General features: G+C 44.7%; 1 protein-coding gene across 1 annotated transcript; it reads left to right on the top strand.

The window, feature by feature from the left end:
• The first annotated feature begins 1,934 nt into the window (after window positions 1-1,934).
• On the top strand, window positions 1,935-6,861 carry LOC118096970 (D(1) dopamine receptor-like). The gene has a single exon (XM_035139450.2). It carries the CDS (start codon window positions 5,453-5,455, stop codon window positions 6,818-6,820), a length of 1,368 nt encoding a protein of 455 aa, XP_034995341.2. The 5' UTR covers window positions 1,935-5,452; the 3' UTR covers window positions 6,821-6,861.
• Window positions 6,862-12,423: the final 5,562 nt, after the last annotated feature.

Below are 12,423 nucleotides of genomic sequence, written 5' to 3'. Positions count from 1 at the left end.
ATTTCCTTCAGAATGGATAGGTTTGATCTTCTTGCAGTCCATGGGACTCTCAAGAGTCTCCTCCAGCACCATAATTCAAAAGCATCAATTCTTCGGCGATCAGCCTTCTTTATGGTCCAGCTCTCACTTCCATACATCACTACTGGGAAAACCATAGCTTTAACTATATGGACCTTTGTCGGCAAGGTGATGTCTCTGCTTTTTAAGATGCTGTCTAGGTTTGTCATTGCTTTTCTCCCAAGAAGCAAGCATCTTTTAATTTTGTGACTGCTGTCACCATCTGCAGTGATCATGGAACCCAAGAAAGTAAAATCTCTCACTGCCTCCATTTCTTCCCCATCTATTTGCCAGGAGGTGATGGGACCAGTGGCCATGATCTTAGTTTTTTTGATGTTGAGCTTTAGACCATATTTTGCACTCTCCTCTTTCACCCTCATTAAAAGGTTTTTTAATTTCTCCTCACTTATTAAATGTTCTCATGTTCTCACTGATAACAGTTCCCTGCACTTAAATATATGTTTCTTGATTTTTTAACATTTGGATGCTGTTGTTTCCAGGGCATATTGTGACATAAAGCACAATAAAATAAATTAGGAAAATTATATGCTGAAATTGCCAATAGCAACCAATAGTAAAACAGAGGTTTAAACACTGAATTTTTATTATCTTTTATTTGTACCTAAGGTGAAATTTTTAATCCACCTTTCACAAAATAATGCCTGGACTGAAATGCTTCAAAATAAGCACTTCTTTGAAATTTTCAAGTAATGTGTAGGAAGTGCAGATAGTAGGTTGAAGTATACCTAAAAATGCATATATTGGTGAAGATAACATAACAAAAATGCATTGGATGTGGGGGGAAAGGGCTTTCAAAAATGGGTGTATGATGCAACATTGTATACAAAAATGCATATACAATATTAGAAGAAATTTGCACTAAGATGCTGGTGAATTTTCATAAAGACGTTTTAAAAAATCACAAAGTGGCATGGAAATGTGGAAAACCGAGCTTAAGACTAGAAAAATAAGAAACTGACACTGTCAGATTTGTCCCTCACTCAGAAGGGAGAAACGGAAAGTGTTGGCCCCTCAGAAGGCCTGAAAATGGAAGGCTCATATGAGAGGAGAGGCTTCTGCAGTCTCCTTAGTTCCAGGCCATGGATGGGCTACTGGTTTGGGTAGTGACTTGCACCTTTTCCTACCTTAGCAATCCTTTGGAATGTGTTGTAATTAACAACCTATAAAGTGCATATAATAGGGAGCATAGATGCCTTAAAAAGGTAAAGGACCACTGACAGTTAAGTCTAGTCGCGGACAACTCGGGTTGTGGTGCTCATCTCGCTTTACTGGCCAAGGGAGCCGGCATTTGTCCGCAGACAGTTTTTCTGGGTCATGTGGGCAGCATGACTAAGCCGCTTCTGGCGAACCAGAGCAGTGCACAAAAACGCCGTTTACCTTCCTGCTGGAGCGGTACCTATTTATCTACTTGCATTTTAAGTGCTTTCGAACTGCTAGGTTGGCAGGTGCTGGGACTGAACAACGGGAGCTCACCTCGTCGCAGGATTTGAACTGCCAACCTTCTGATTGGCAAGGCCTAGGTTCAGTGGTTTAGACCACAGCGCCACCTGCATCCCTAATAGATGCCTTAAAGGTAAAGGTAAAGGGACCCCTGACCATCAGGTCCAGTCGTGTCCGACTCTGGGGTTGTGGCGCTCATCTCGCTCTATAGGCCAAGGGAGCCAGCGTTTGTCCGCAGACAGCTTCCGGGTCATGTGGCCAGCATGACAAAGCTGCTTCTGGCAAACCAGAGCAGCGCACGGAAACACCGTTTACCTTCCCGCCGGAGCGGTCCCTATTTATCTACTTGCACTTTGATGTGCTTTTGAACTGCTAGGTGGGCAGGAGCTGGGACCGAGCAACGGGAGCTCACCCCGTTGCAGGACCTCGAACTTCAGCAAGCCCTAGACTCTGTGGTTTAACTCACAGCGCCACCTGGGTCCCCTAATAGATGCCTTAGGAAGCCCATTTTTCTTCTACTGTATAATAACAACCAAGCCTTGTGGGTCACATCAAACCCTGCAGGAACCCAAGTGAAATGAGGACAGAATATGGGTCATTAATTTGAAGACTAACCTGAACTTGAATGAGGTCAGTGCTGCTGAATCCCAGCCTTGTTTTAAAGTTCTGCTGCCAGAATAGTGGAAGAGAATCTCTTTCGACTACTAGTAAATGGTGCTCTGGAGCTTCAGCCTGGCTTCAACATCTTTATCAATGACTTGAATGATGGGCTTGAGGGCATCCTGACCAAGTTCACAGATGACACCAAATTGGGAGGGGTGGCTAATACCCCAGAGGACAGGATCACACTTCAAAATGACCTTAACAGATTAGACAACTGGGCCAAAGCAAACAAGATGAATTTTAACAAGGCGAAATGTAAAGTACTACACTTGGGCAAAAAAAAAAAATATGAAAGGCACAAATATAGGATGGGAGACACCTGGCTTGAGAGCAGTACATGTGAAAAGGATCTAGGAGTCTTGGTAGACCACAAACTTGACATGGGTCAACAGTGTGATGCAGCAGCTAAAAACGCCAATGCAATTCTGGGCTGCATCAATAGGAGTATAACATCCAGATCAAGGGAAGTAATAGTACCACTGTATTCTGCTCTGGTCAAACCTCACCTGGAGTACTGTGTCCAGTTCTGGGCACCACAGTTCAAGAAGGATACTGACAAGCTGGAACATGTCCAGAGGAGGGCAACCAAAATGGTCAAAGGCCTGGAAACGATGCCTTATGAGGAACGGCTTAGGGAGCTGGGTATGTTTAGCCTGGAGAAGAGAAGGTTAAGGGGTGATATGATAGCCATGTTCAAATATATAAAAGGATGTCATATAGAGGAGGGTGAAAGGTTGTTTTCTGCTGCTACAGAGAAGCCTACACGGAGCAATGGATTCAAACTACAAGAAAGAAGATTCCACCTAAACATTAGGAAGAACTTCCTGACAGTAAGAGCTGTTCGACAGTGGAATTTGCTGACAAGGAGTGTGGTGGAGTCTCCTTCTTTGGAGGTCTTTAAGCAGAGGCTGGACAGCCATATGTCAGGAATGATTTGATGTTGTTTCCTGCTTGACGGGGTTGGACTGGATGGCCCTTGTGGTCTCTTCCAACTCTATGATTCTAAGATATTGCAGAAACACCTGATTAACCTTGAACTCTGACCAATCAACATAGAATCATAGCGCTAGAAGGGACCCACAACCCCCTTCAATTATTCTATTATAGTTAATTTCACCTCAGGTGGGTGGTCCTGCATACCTGACATAATTGGCCCTCAGGGGTGGGGGAGGGAGATATGTCCTGAGCCGTATTGAACCCACCATGCTCACCACTTCCTGCAGGATTTGGGAACTGTCTGGTGCACCAAAACGGAGCAGGATAAAACTTCCTGTGTCTCAGCTGATGTGCAGAGGGTTCAATCCTGCTTTCTGCCTGATCAGTCATGCCAGCCAGTTGCTTCCTGGCGCACCCAAACCAATCAGGACTGAAATCGCTGCGCATCATCTGATGCATGGGGAGCTATCCTTCTTTATGCAAACGCATCTGTACCTGCCCTGGTGCCACATATCACATCTGGTTGTGGGAAAACAGCCCTGTGGGACAACTGGGAAATTCTGGCAGGCAAAGTCTGGCTCACAAGCCAGAGGTTTCCCATCCCTGCTTCGGAGTCCAGCTAAATTATTGTAGTCTGGCCTTTTTGCTGGGTGTCATCTCTCAAATGAAGGGAATAAACTGTAGGAAGAGGCTGTGGGATTTCTTGCATTAAAAGTTGCTTATATTCACGTTCATTAAAAAAAAGGGAAGGATCAGATTACTCAGTACTGAGGGAGATTATGAAAAGATATACAAAAAAACCAAACCCCACAAACCTGAAGTTATTCTGCTAGGGATTATAGGTATAGAAAGGGGGGGGCAGAGAGAGATGGTCAAGTTCTTTATGTATGTAACTACAGCAGCTAGGTTCTTTTACGCTCAGAAATGGAAAGATAAAGAAGTTCCCACTAAAGAAGAATGGATAAGTAAAGTAATGGACTATGTTGAATCAGTGAAGCTAACAGCCAAAGTAAGAGAATCTAATGATTTTTTTAAATAAAAAGAATGGAAGCTTTTATCAGATTATTTAAAGAAATACTACAACATGAATCTGTGAGCAGGTTTTGAAGTATGAGCAACAAACAACTTAATGACTATGCTAAAAAAGAGGTAAGACAGGCTGGAGTAAAGGGGGAGATAAGAAAAACATCACAGAAAATGGGATAATATAAATATAAAGTCAATAATATAAATAGAATTTTAAAAAAAAATACTGAGGAAGGCAAATACCTACCACAGCAGCAGCAACGACGACGGCAATCAATCCATTTCCTAATACTGTACATGTATGGAATCCAAAGTTCCACTTGGAGGAATATTCTTATTGGAAGTAATTTAGTAGAGTTTATAGGAAATTCAGGGACCACAAAGCAGTGCAGAGATTATGGGGCAAAAGGGAAGGGGAGTCTGTAACCAAATTATTGTATTCCCTGTACTGACAGTAGCTAAGGGGACTTGCATTCTGTAAAAAAGGGGACCCCAGCTGCCTCTGTTCCCCCCTTAATTCACACACTGAACACAAGCCTCTTCTGACTGCCCTGTTCTGCTTCCTCTCCCTGCTGCCTCCAAGAGTCTTTTACTGAATTTGAATTTCCACCCTTGACTGCCACTAAATGAAAGACACTGCATCTTCTTCATCCCTCTAACTGCTCATTCTCTTGCTCCTCGCCCTACTCTTCCTGAGAGCCTATTTGTCTGCTAAAATGCACCTTGCCTAAGGTCCCTGATACTTCAGAGCAAAGAGTGCACAGAGATAAGGAAGGATTCTCACCAAAGCCTAACAGGAACAGGAGCAACAGCAGCCACAGTGAGCTCAAAGGCAGAAAGAGCATCCAGCATCAGCAGCAACAGCGGAGAATTCTCAGGTCTTGTATTCATCCCATATAAAGCCTCATCCAAATCCTAGCCAGCACAAAGGGGTCTAGTGCTTGGGGGGTAGCATAGAGAAGCTGATGAGCTGCTAAAAATATAGAGGGGAGGGGAGGTAGGCTTGTTATATTAGAATCCACTCAGCAAAAAGTGTAGTAGGTGAGAACTGGCTGGCTTTGAGTGGCAGGCAGTCTGGAAAGCAAAGGGGGTGGAGGAAATGCCAGGCTGCCGGTAGGAATCTTGGAAAGGAGGGAAAGGTTGAGCATTGCTCCTTTGAGCTGGAGATCTAGCGGAGATCCTGGGGGTTGGGGAGCCAAGTGTTTGCTTCCGAGTTTCAAGCAAAGAAGGAGAGGAGCAGGGATATGATGGGCTGGTGGTGATGTAGCAGAAGGTGAACACTCTGGATGCTTGAGGACTGCAGGTAGGCATGGGTGACCTTTACCTGCAAAGAGGAGGACGTGGTGGTGCATCAGCCATGACTAATGATACCCTCAATAAAGAAGGCCAAGGAGAGGCAGAGCACTCAGATATGTCCCTACGAGTGGTGTTGGCCACTTTGCTGCTCCTCCTCATCCTCTCCACCCTGCTGGGAAACACCCTTGTATGCATGGCAGTGGTCAAATTCAGGCACCTGCGCTCAAAAGTCACCAATTTGTTTGTCATCTCCCTGGCTGTGTCAGACCTCTTGGTAGCCATGCTGGTGATGCCGTGGAAGGCGGTCACTGAAGTGGCTGGCTTCTGGCCTTTTGGAAGCTTCTGTGATGTCTGGGTGGCTTTCGACATCATGTGCTCCACGGCTTCGATCCTCAACCTGTGCATAATCAGTCTGGACCGCTATTGGGCCATCTCCAGCCCCTTCCGCTATGAGCGGAAGATGACCCAGCGAGTGGCTTTTGTCATGATTGGGGTGGCTTGGATGCTCTCCATCTTGATCTCATTCATACCCGTCCAGCTGAGATGGCACCAAGCCAAGGAGCTCCCTCCTGCCCACCAGAGAGACTCCAACATCACCTGGAGCTCAGAGGAAAACTGTGACTCCAGCCTCAACAGGACCTATGCTATTTCCTCCTCCCTCATCAGCTTCTACATCCCTGTTGTTATCATGATAGTGACGTACACCAGGATCTTCTGCATTGCTCAGCGACAGATAAGGAGGATCTCCTCTCTAGAGAGGGCCGTGGAACACGCCCAGAGCTGCCAAAGCAACGAGTGTTCCCATGAAGTGTCCTTGAAGAATTCCTTCAGAAAAGAAACTAAGGTCCTCAAGACCCTCTCCATTATAATGGGGGTCTTTGTCTTCTGCTGGCTTCCTTTCTTTGTACTCAACTGCATCATCCCCTTCTGTGACCACAACCTGCACCAGCTGGCAGAACTACCATGTGTCAGTGACACAGTTTTCAACATCTTTGTTTGGTTTGGCTGGGCAAACTCTTCTCTCAACCCAATCATCTATGCCTTCAACGCTGACTTCCGAAAGGCCTTTGCAACCATCCTGGCCTGTGGCCGCTTCTGCCCCAACAATGCTGTGGAGACGGTGAACTTCAGCAATGAGCTGGTTTCGTACCATCACGACACCACCTGCCAGAAAGACCTGGTGGTCTTGAGTGACCCACAGCTTCTACCCCACACCATGACCCTCCAAGGGGAGGATAATGAGTTGACTTTTGACAAAGTCTCTGAGATCTCACGTGATACCTCCCATGATAACAAGGGAGCTGCTTTGTCAGCTATAGTGCATGTGGAGTATGAGACTGATACATCACTTGAGAAGATTGCCTATAACACGCTGGATTAAAAAAGGCAGACAGGTGGCTGTGTGAAGGAGGATGGGACACAACGAGAGAGCCTCTTCACATTTAGTCAAAATTATGTGTCGTGTGATGGGGAGGGGTTGATGGAGAGGGGGTGGTTTTTGGGGGGGCGGTGGTGGCAAATAACTGACTCTTTGATTGGAAAATAATGTGTTTCCAGAAGATGCTCTCAGAGCCTGGCGATATATCCAAGGGGGAGAATAAGGTACAGCAGGGGTGCAGAACATTTGTAAGCCTTCCCATCTGGGCAAGGTTCCAAGGGTGGTGGGCCAGTGGTGCGCAGGGTCAGAGGCAAAAGTGGGTGGAGCACTGGATGTGCATTGTACCTTCATATAGTAGGCTAATTTCTACACATGCGTGCACACCCCTCTATCCTCCATCCAGGCAAGCAAGAGACATTATCAAGAGGTGAAGGACACATTCCAGTCAGACAAAAGCACCCAAGGTGGGTGGAAATAATTTAATACGTTCTACAGTGGAAATTCATTTAATTCATTTGACAATGGAAGTGCAGGCAGTGGCTCACAACTAAAGCATCTTTGATGGAAACAATATGCACAGAAAGCTTGTTTGCAGTATTGAACGGCTTCTGTACTTAGAAGATTGTTCTGAAGTTTTAACATTGTCTTTTTGTTTATATCACCTTGTTGATCATTCTCAAAGCATGCTGTAGTTAAAAATGGCAAAATAGTGACAATGGGACAAAGACGATGATCAAGCTAAGAACAGTAAACAAAAGGCCTTTCTGTTATAAGAATCGTGGAGTCCTAAACCATGATGTTGACTTGGATGCTGTGATCTTAGTGACATAAATCCACGGTTCCTTATTGCAATTCTATTTTTTAGAGGCCAGAACTAAATTGCCGTAACTGGTGTGTGACTGAAGGTGACAGAGATGGAGAAAATGCCTGCTGTTTGATCCCAGCTTAATAAACTATGTGATTTTATTACTTTAGAAAGGTTACATGTGAAGTGGCCGAAAGCGTTCCTAAATTGTTATAACTTGCTTTTGAAGAAACAAATTCCTTTTCTTTTTCTAGTGTGAGACATAACTGCTTTCCATCTTCATTTGCGTTTATTATATTTTTGGGAAACACACACATTTCCTTTCTTTCTAAGAACCTTTCCCAATGGATGCTGTTTGCAGACAATAAATGTGTCCAAGTTAATAATTTGTTACAGAGTCCCTCTCCATATATATTTTTCCAAGGTATTTTACTATTTGGGCTTGTCAGTTCCTTGTTCCAAAAGACTGCAGGGTGGTCTATATGGATGCTTTAATTTTATCCTCACAACAACCTATCCTATCTCACTGTGTGAACGTCATGGCACAAGGAGGATTTGAACCCAGGTTTCCCTGATCCAACCCCAATATTAGCCACTACATCATGTTGGTTTATGAATTTTTCTGTGATTTAGCTGTGGTATTTTGTTACCTGTAAAAACCAACTCATCCTGGCACTATGACATCTTTTGTGATTGTATACTGGTATTATACTATATATGTATATATGTTTTCATATATATATATATATATATATATATATATATATATATATATAAACATATATACATATATAGTTTTATACCAGTATATATATATATATGGTAAAGGGACCCCTGACCATTAGGTCCAGTCGTGACCAACTCTGGGGTTGCGGCGCTCATCTCGCATTATTGGCTGAGGGAACCAGCGTATAGCTTCCAGGTCATGTGGCCAGCATGACAAAGCCGCTTCTGGCAAACCAGAGCAGCACATGGAAACGCCGTTTACATTCCCGCTGTAGCGGTTCCTATTTATCTACTTGCATTTTGACGTGCTTTCGAACTGCTAGGCTGTCAGGAGGTGGGACCAAGCAACGGGAGCTCACCCCGTCACAGGGATTCGAACCGCCAACCTTCTGATCAGCAAGCCCTAGGCTCAGTGGTTTAACCCACAGCGCCACCTGGGTCCCATATGTGTGTGTGTGTGTGTGTGTGTGTGTGTGTGTGTGTGTGTATATATATATATATATATATATATATATATATATATATATATATACACACACATATATCAACATATATGATGAACACATTTTTATGGTTTCCAGCAACTGGCATTCAGAAGCAGTGTTGCCTCCAACTGTGGAGGGAGATCATAGCCATCGTGGCTAGTAGCCATTGACAGCAGTATCCTCTATGAATTAGTCTAATCCCCTTTTAAAGCCATTCAAATTGGCTTTCCCTCAAAGTCTGATTGTCTCATTGAAACCTGATTTCATAGGTTTAACCAATTAATATCTTTTTGCATTGTATATCTTGTAAACAGCTAAGAGATTATTGTAGTTAAGCAGTATGTAAATTGTTTAAATAAATAACTCTGTGAGGGGTGAACCACAGTGCCCAGGGACTTCTGGTGAGGCAAGATGGCGAGCGCCATGGCTGTGCAGAGCTCATAGGCACCTGCAGGGCTCTTTGGCTGGTCCCTATGCTGCCAAAGCTGCCACCATTTTAATTTTTTTAAAAAATAAATCTCTTTTCTAACTCAAGAATTAAAATGGCAGCACCCATAAAGGAGTCCTGAAATAACACAGGCCACTTCCTGGGGCCTCTGCTTCAGCCCTGACTTCCTCTTCTTTTTTATTTCTCATTTATATATAGAATATATTAAGGCAGCGAGTCCGTCAAAGTCCTTCTTTATATTTAGCAATAAGTCCACACTCTTCCTGTAGCCAAGATCATTTTAGCAATAAGTCTGGTTACAGGTAGGTAGCCGTGTTGGTCTGGGTCGAAGTAAAATAAAAAAATTCCTTCAGTAGCACCTTAAAGACCAACTAAGTTTTTATTTTGAAAGCTCATACCAAAATAAAAACTTAGTTGGTCTTTAAGGTGCTATTGAAGGAATTTTTTTATTTAGCAATAAGTCCACGCTCTTCCTGTAGCCAAGATCATTTTCCCCCAGCTGGATAATGATGATATTAGGGGAACCGTAAGCAGCAGCTCGAGCCAGCACAGCAGGCATCAGCTCTTCCCAGCACATCCCGCGCCTTGAAATCCAGGAAACACACACATCCACTGGCAAACCCAGGTTGTTGCCAATGCCACGATCGCAAGCCCGCACTCGCGCCCAGTGCACGATGCTGTGCCCACAAATCCAAATTTGAACTGAAGGTGAAGCTGCGGAACAAAACGGAAGGAGAAAGAGAGGTAAGTGGTTGCGGGTTATAGATTCTTACGTATGTACCCCTTATAGGCGTTCGACTTCCAACGGCCCAATTCCTTGATCCTGTCTGTAGGGAGGCCTAAATGTGCCGCAGAGGTGGCAGCCCCTATCCTGAAGGAATGGGCGGCATATTCTTTCGCAGAAAACCCGCATGCGTTAATTGCCATACTTAGGACCATAGCTGCCAAGTTTTCGCTTTTCTCGCGAGGAAGCCTATTCAGCATAAGGGAAAATCCCTGTAAAAAAGGGATAACTTGGCAGCTATGCTTAGGACATGCGTGAATTAGTGCCTCATCAGCCGAGAGCTGTCCTCCTGAATGAATAATGGGCCGGAGCCAGCGCCTAGTGTCCTTTACAGGACAGGGACCTTGATGCTTGGAAGCTGCTAATTTTAACCAGGCACCCTTGGCACACTGATCTGTTTTTGAACTCCGAATATGCACTAACAGTCCGGAGCTAGATAGCTGAATGTCATTTAAAAGAAGGCCACAGCAACCATTGTCTGAATGTTTTTAATTGTGTGAAACAAGCACACTTTAATTTTATTCACATAATTAACTTCCTGTTCGGTTGCAGCAGTCTGGATTTACCAGTTAGCCATCACAGCCCTGCCTATCTGAAAAAAATTCATCAGGGCTGCTGCCTGAAGGCTCTCCATACACCAGGGGGGCGGTCTCATTTCAATAACAATGACTTTTAAAGTGGCTTTTCCTACTTGTACTATTTAATTACAGTACTGTCTTCTTTGCATAATCTCATCCTGTCTGATAGCTTCGAGTGGCAGATGAAGGGGGGAAGGAGGGCACCTGTCACCATTTAATTGTAAAATGTGACAGGGGTTAGGTTTCATTTTATTTTTTATTTTTTTAAATATACTTTGAAAAGCCAAAGCAGAAAATGGCAGATGTGCAGGTGCGATTCTCTTGCCTTCCACCGTTGTGGGACCTCTCTAGTGCCATTTCTTCCCCAGTTTCTCCTTTCCAACAAACTTTTAATAGAAAGAAAAAGATGAAGGTGATAATTACTGAGTTAACTGTAATGACTAAATACACCCCAATTACAGTCATGTTGCTGCTCAGCTGGTGTGGGTGGGTGGTTTTGATGACGCTCTGTGGGGACCATCCTGATTTCTCCTTGTTGCAGCACTGACAGATCTGCTCTGTTTAATCAGCTGTTAAGAAAGTGAAGCTGCTGTTCTCTCCCTTCCCTCATCTCAGAAAACGGCAACCAAAATTATTCAAGAAACTCCCCTTTTGGATTTTTCAGTTTAGAGAAAAGGGTCAGCAGGTGATGGCTTCTCCCATACAAACCTGCCCATGGTTTAAGACAGGGGTGCAGAAATTGGCCCTCTGGATGACAGCTCCCATCATGCCTGACCACTGCCCTTGAAGGCTGGGGCTGATGGGAGTTGAAGTCCAACCAGTGGCGTCGCAACAGGAGGGGGGTGGTGCGCCCCAGGTTCCATGTCTGTGGGGCTGACAAGAAGTCACCCGCGGAGGCTCACGGGGGCATGAGCAGCCATCGCGCCACTGCAGCCGCATGTGGAGGATCCTCCATTCGCAGCTGCAGCCGCGAGCAGAGGAACCGCTAAGTACAGCGCATGTGCGGCATCACATGCATGCCCTGTACGTAGCAATGCCGCACATGCGCTGTATAGCAATTAAAGCTTCGCTGGGCAAACACTTTTAAAACTTTGCTTATATGGCATGCTTACTTGCCCTAAGGCCCCAAGATAGGCTGCACAGACAAAAATTACAATTGCAAAATCTTCAGTAGTCTGTAATCTGTGGGTCGTATTGTTATGCATTATTTCATGACTGAGAGGCGACTGAAACCCATCTCAAAAAACTGGCCCATGTGATGGTACTGGAAGCTGCTGAGACGGCCAGGGCAGCTGCACTCAGAGCCATAGCTAGGTGATCATGCACCCCTAGCAGAACCGTCCAGATTGCGCCCCCTAGCCATGGACAAATGAGCTGTTCTTTCCGCCTCTCCACCCATTCAATTCACCCACTATTTAAAACCATTTCTCATATATGAATGAGATCAATATTTATATTTATGGACATATTTTTAGCCGATTTTGCGCCCCCCCCCAAATTGCCTGCACCCCTGGTGGGGGCCCACCTCACCACGCGCTGGCTATGGCCCTGGTTGTACTCCCACCTTGTTAATGACCTGCAGGAATGCTACCCATCTCTTTATTATATTAAATTATTGTAATATAAAAAACTCTCATCTTTCATACATAGGAACAAAGGCTTTTGCAAGGCTTTCAGCTGCGGCTCCCAAGGAACATAGGGAGTTGCCTTATAATGAGCCAAACCGTTGGTCCATCTAGCTTAGGACTGTTGACTACCAGGGACTTTCCAGAGTTTCAGA

Source organism: Zootoca vivipara, chromosome 15 (assembly GCF_963506605.1).
Source record: "Zootoca vivipara chromosome 15, rZooViv1.1, whole genome shotgun sequence".
In the NCBI taxonomy this organism is placed as follows: Eukaryota; Metazoa; Chordata; class Lepidosauria; order Squamata; family Lacertidae; genus Zootoca; species Zootoca vivipara.
The sequence above is the reverse complement of the archived record's forward strand: the minus strand, read 5'-3'. Positions and strand labels throughout refer to the sequence as shown.

Excerpts from the sequence above, each read along its gene's own strand:
- LOC118096970 (XM_035139450.2), top strand. The coding sequence starts at position 5,453 with ATGGGTGACCTTTACCTGCAAAGAGGAGGACGTGGTGGTGCATCAGCC.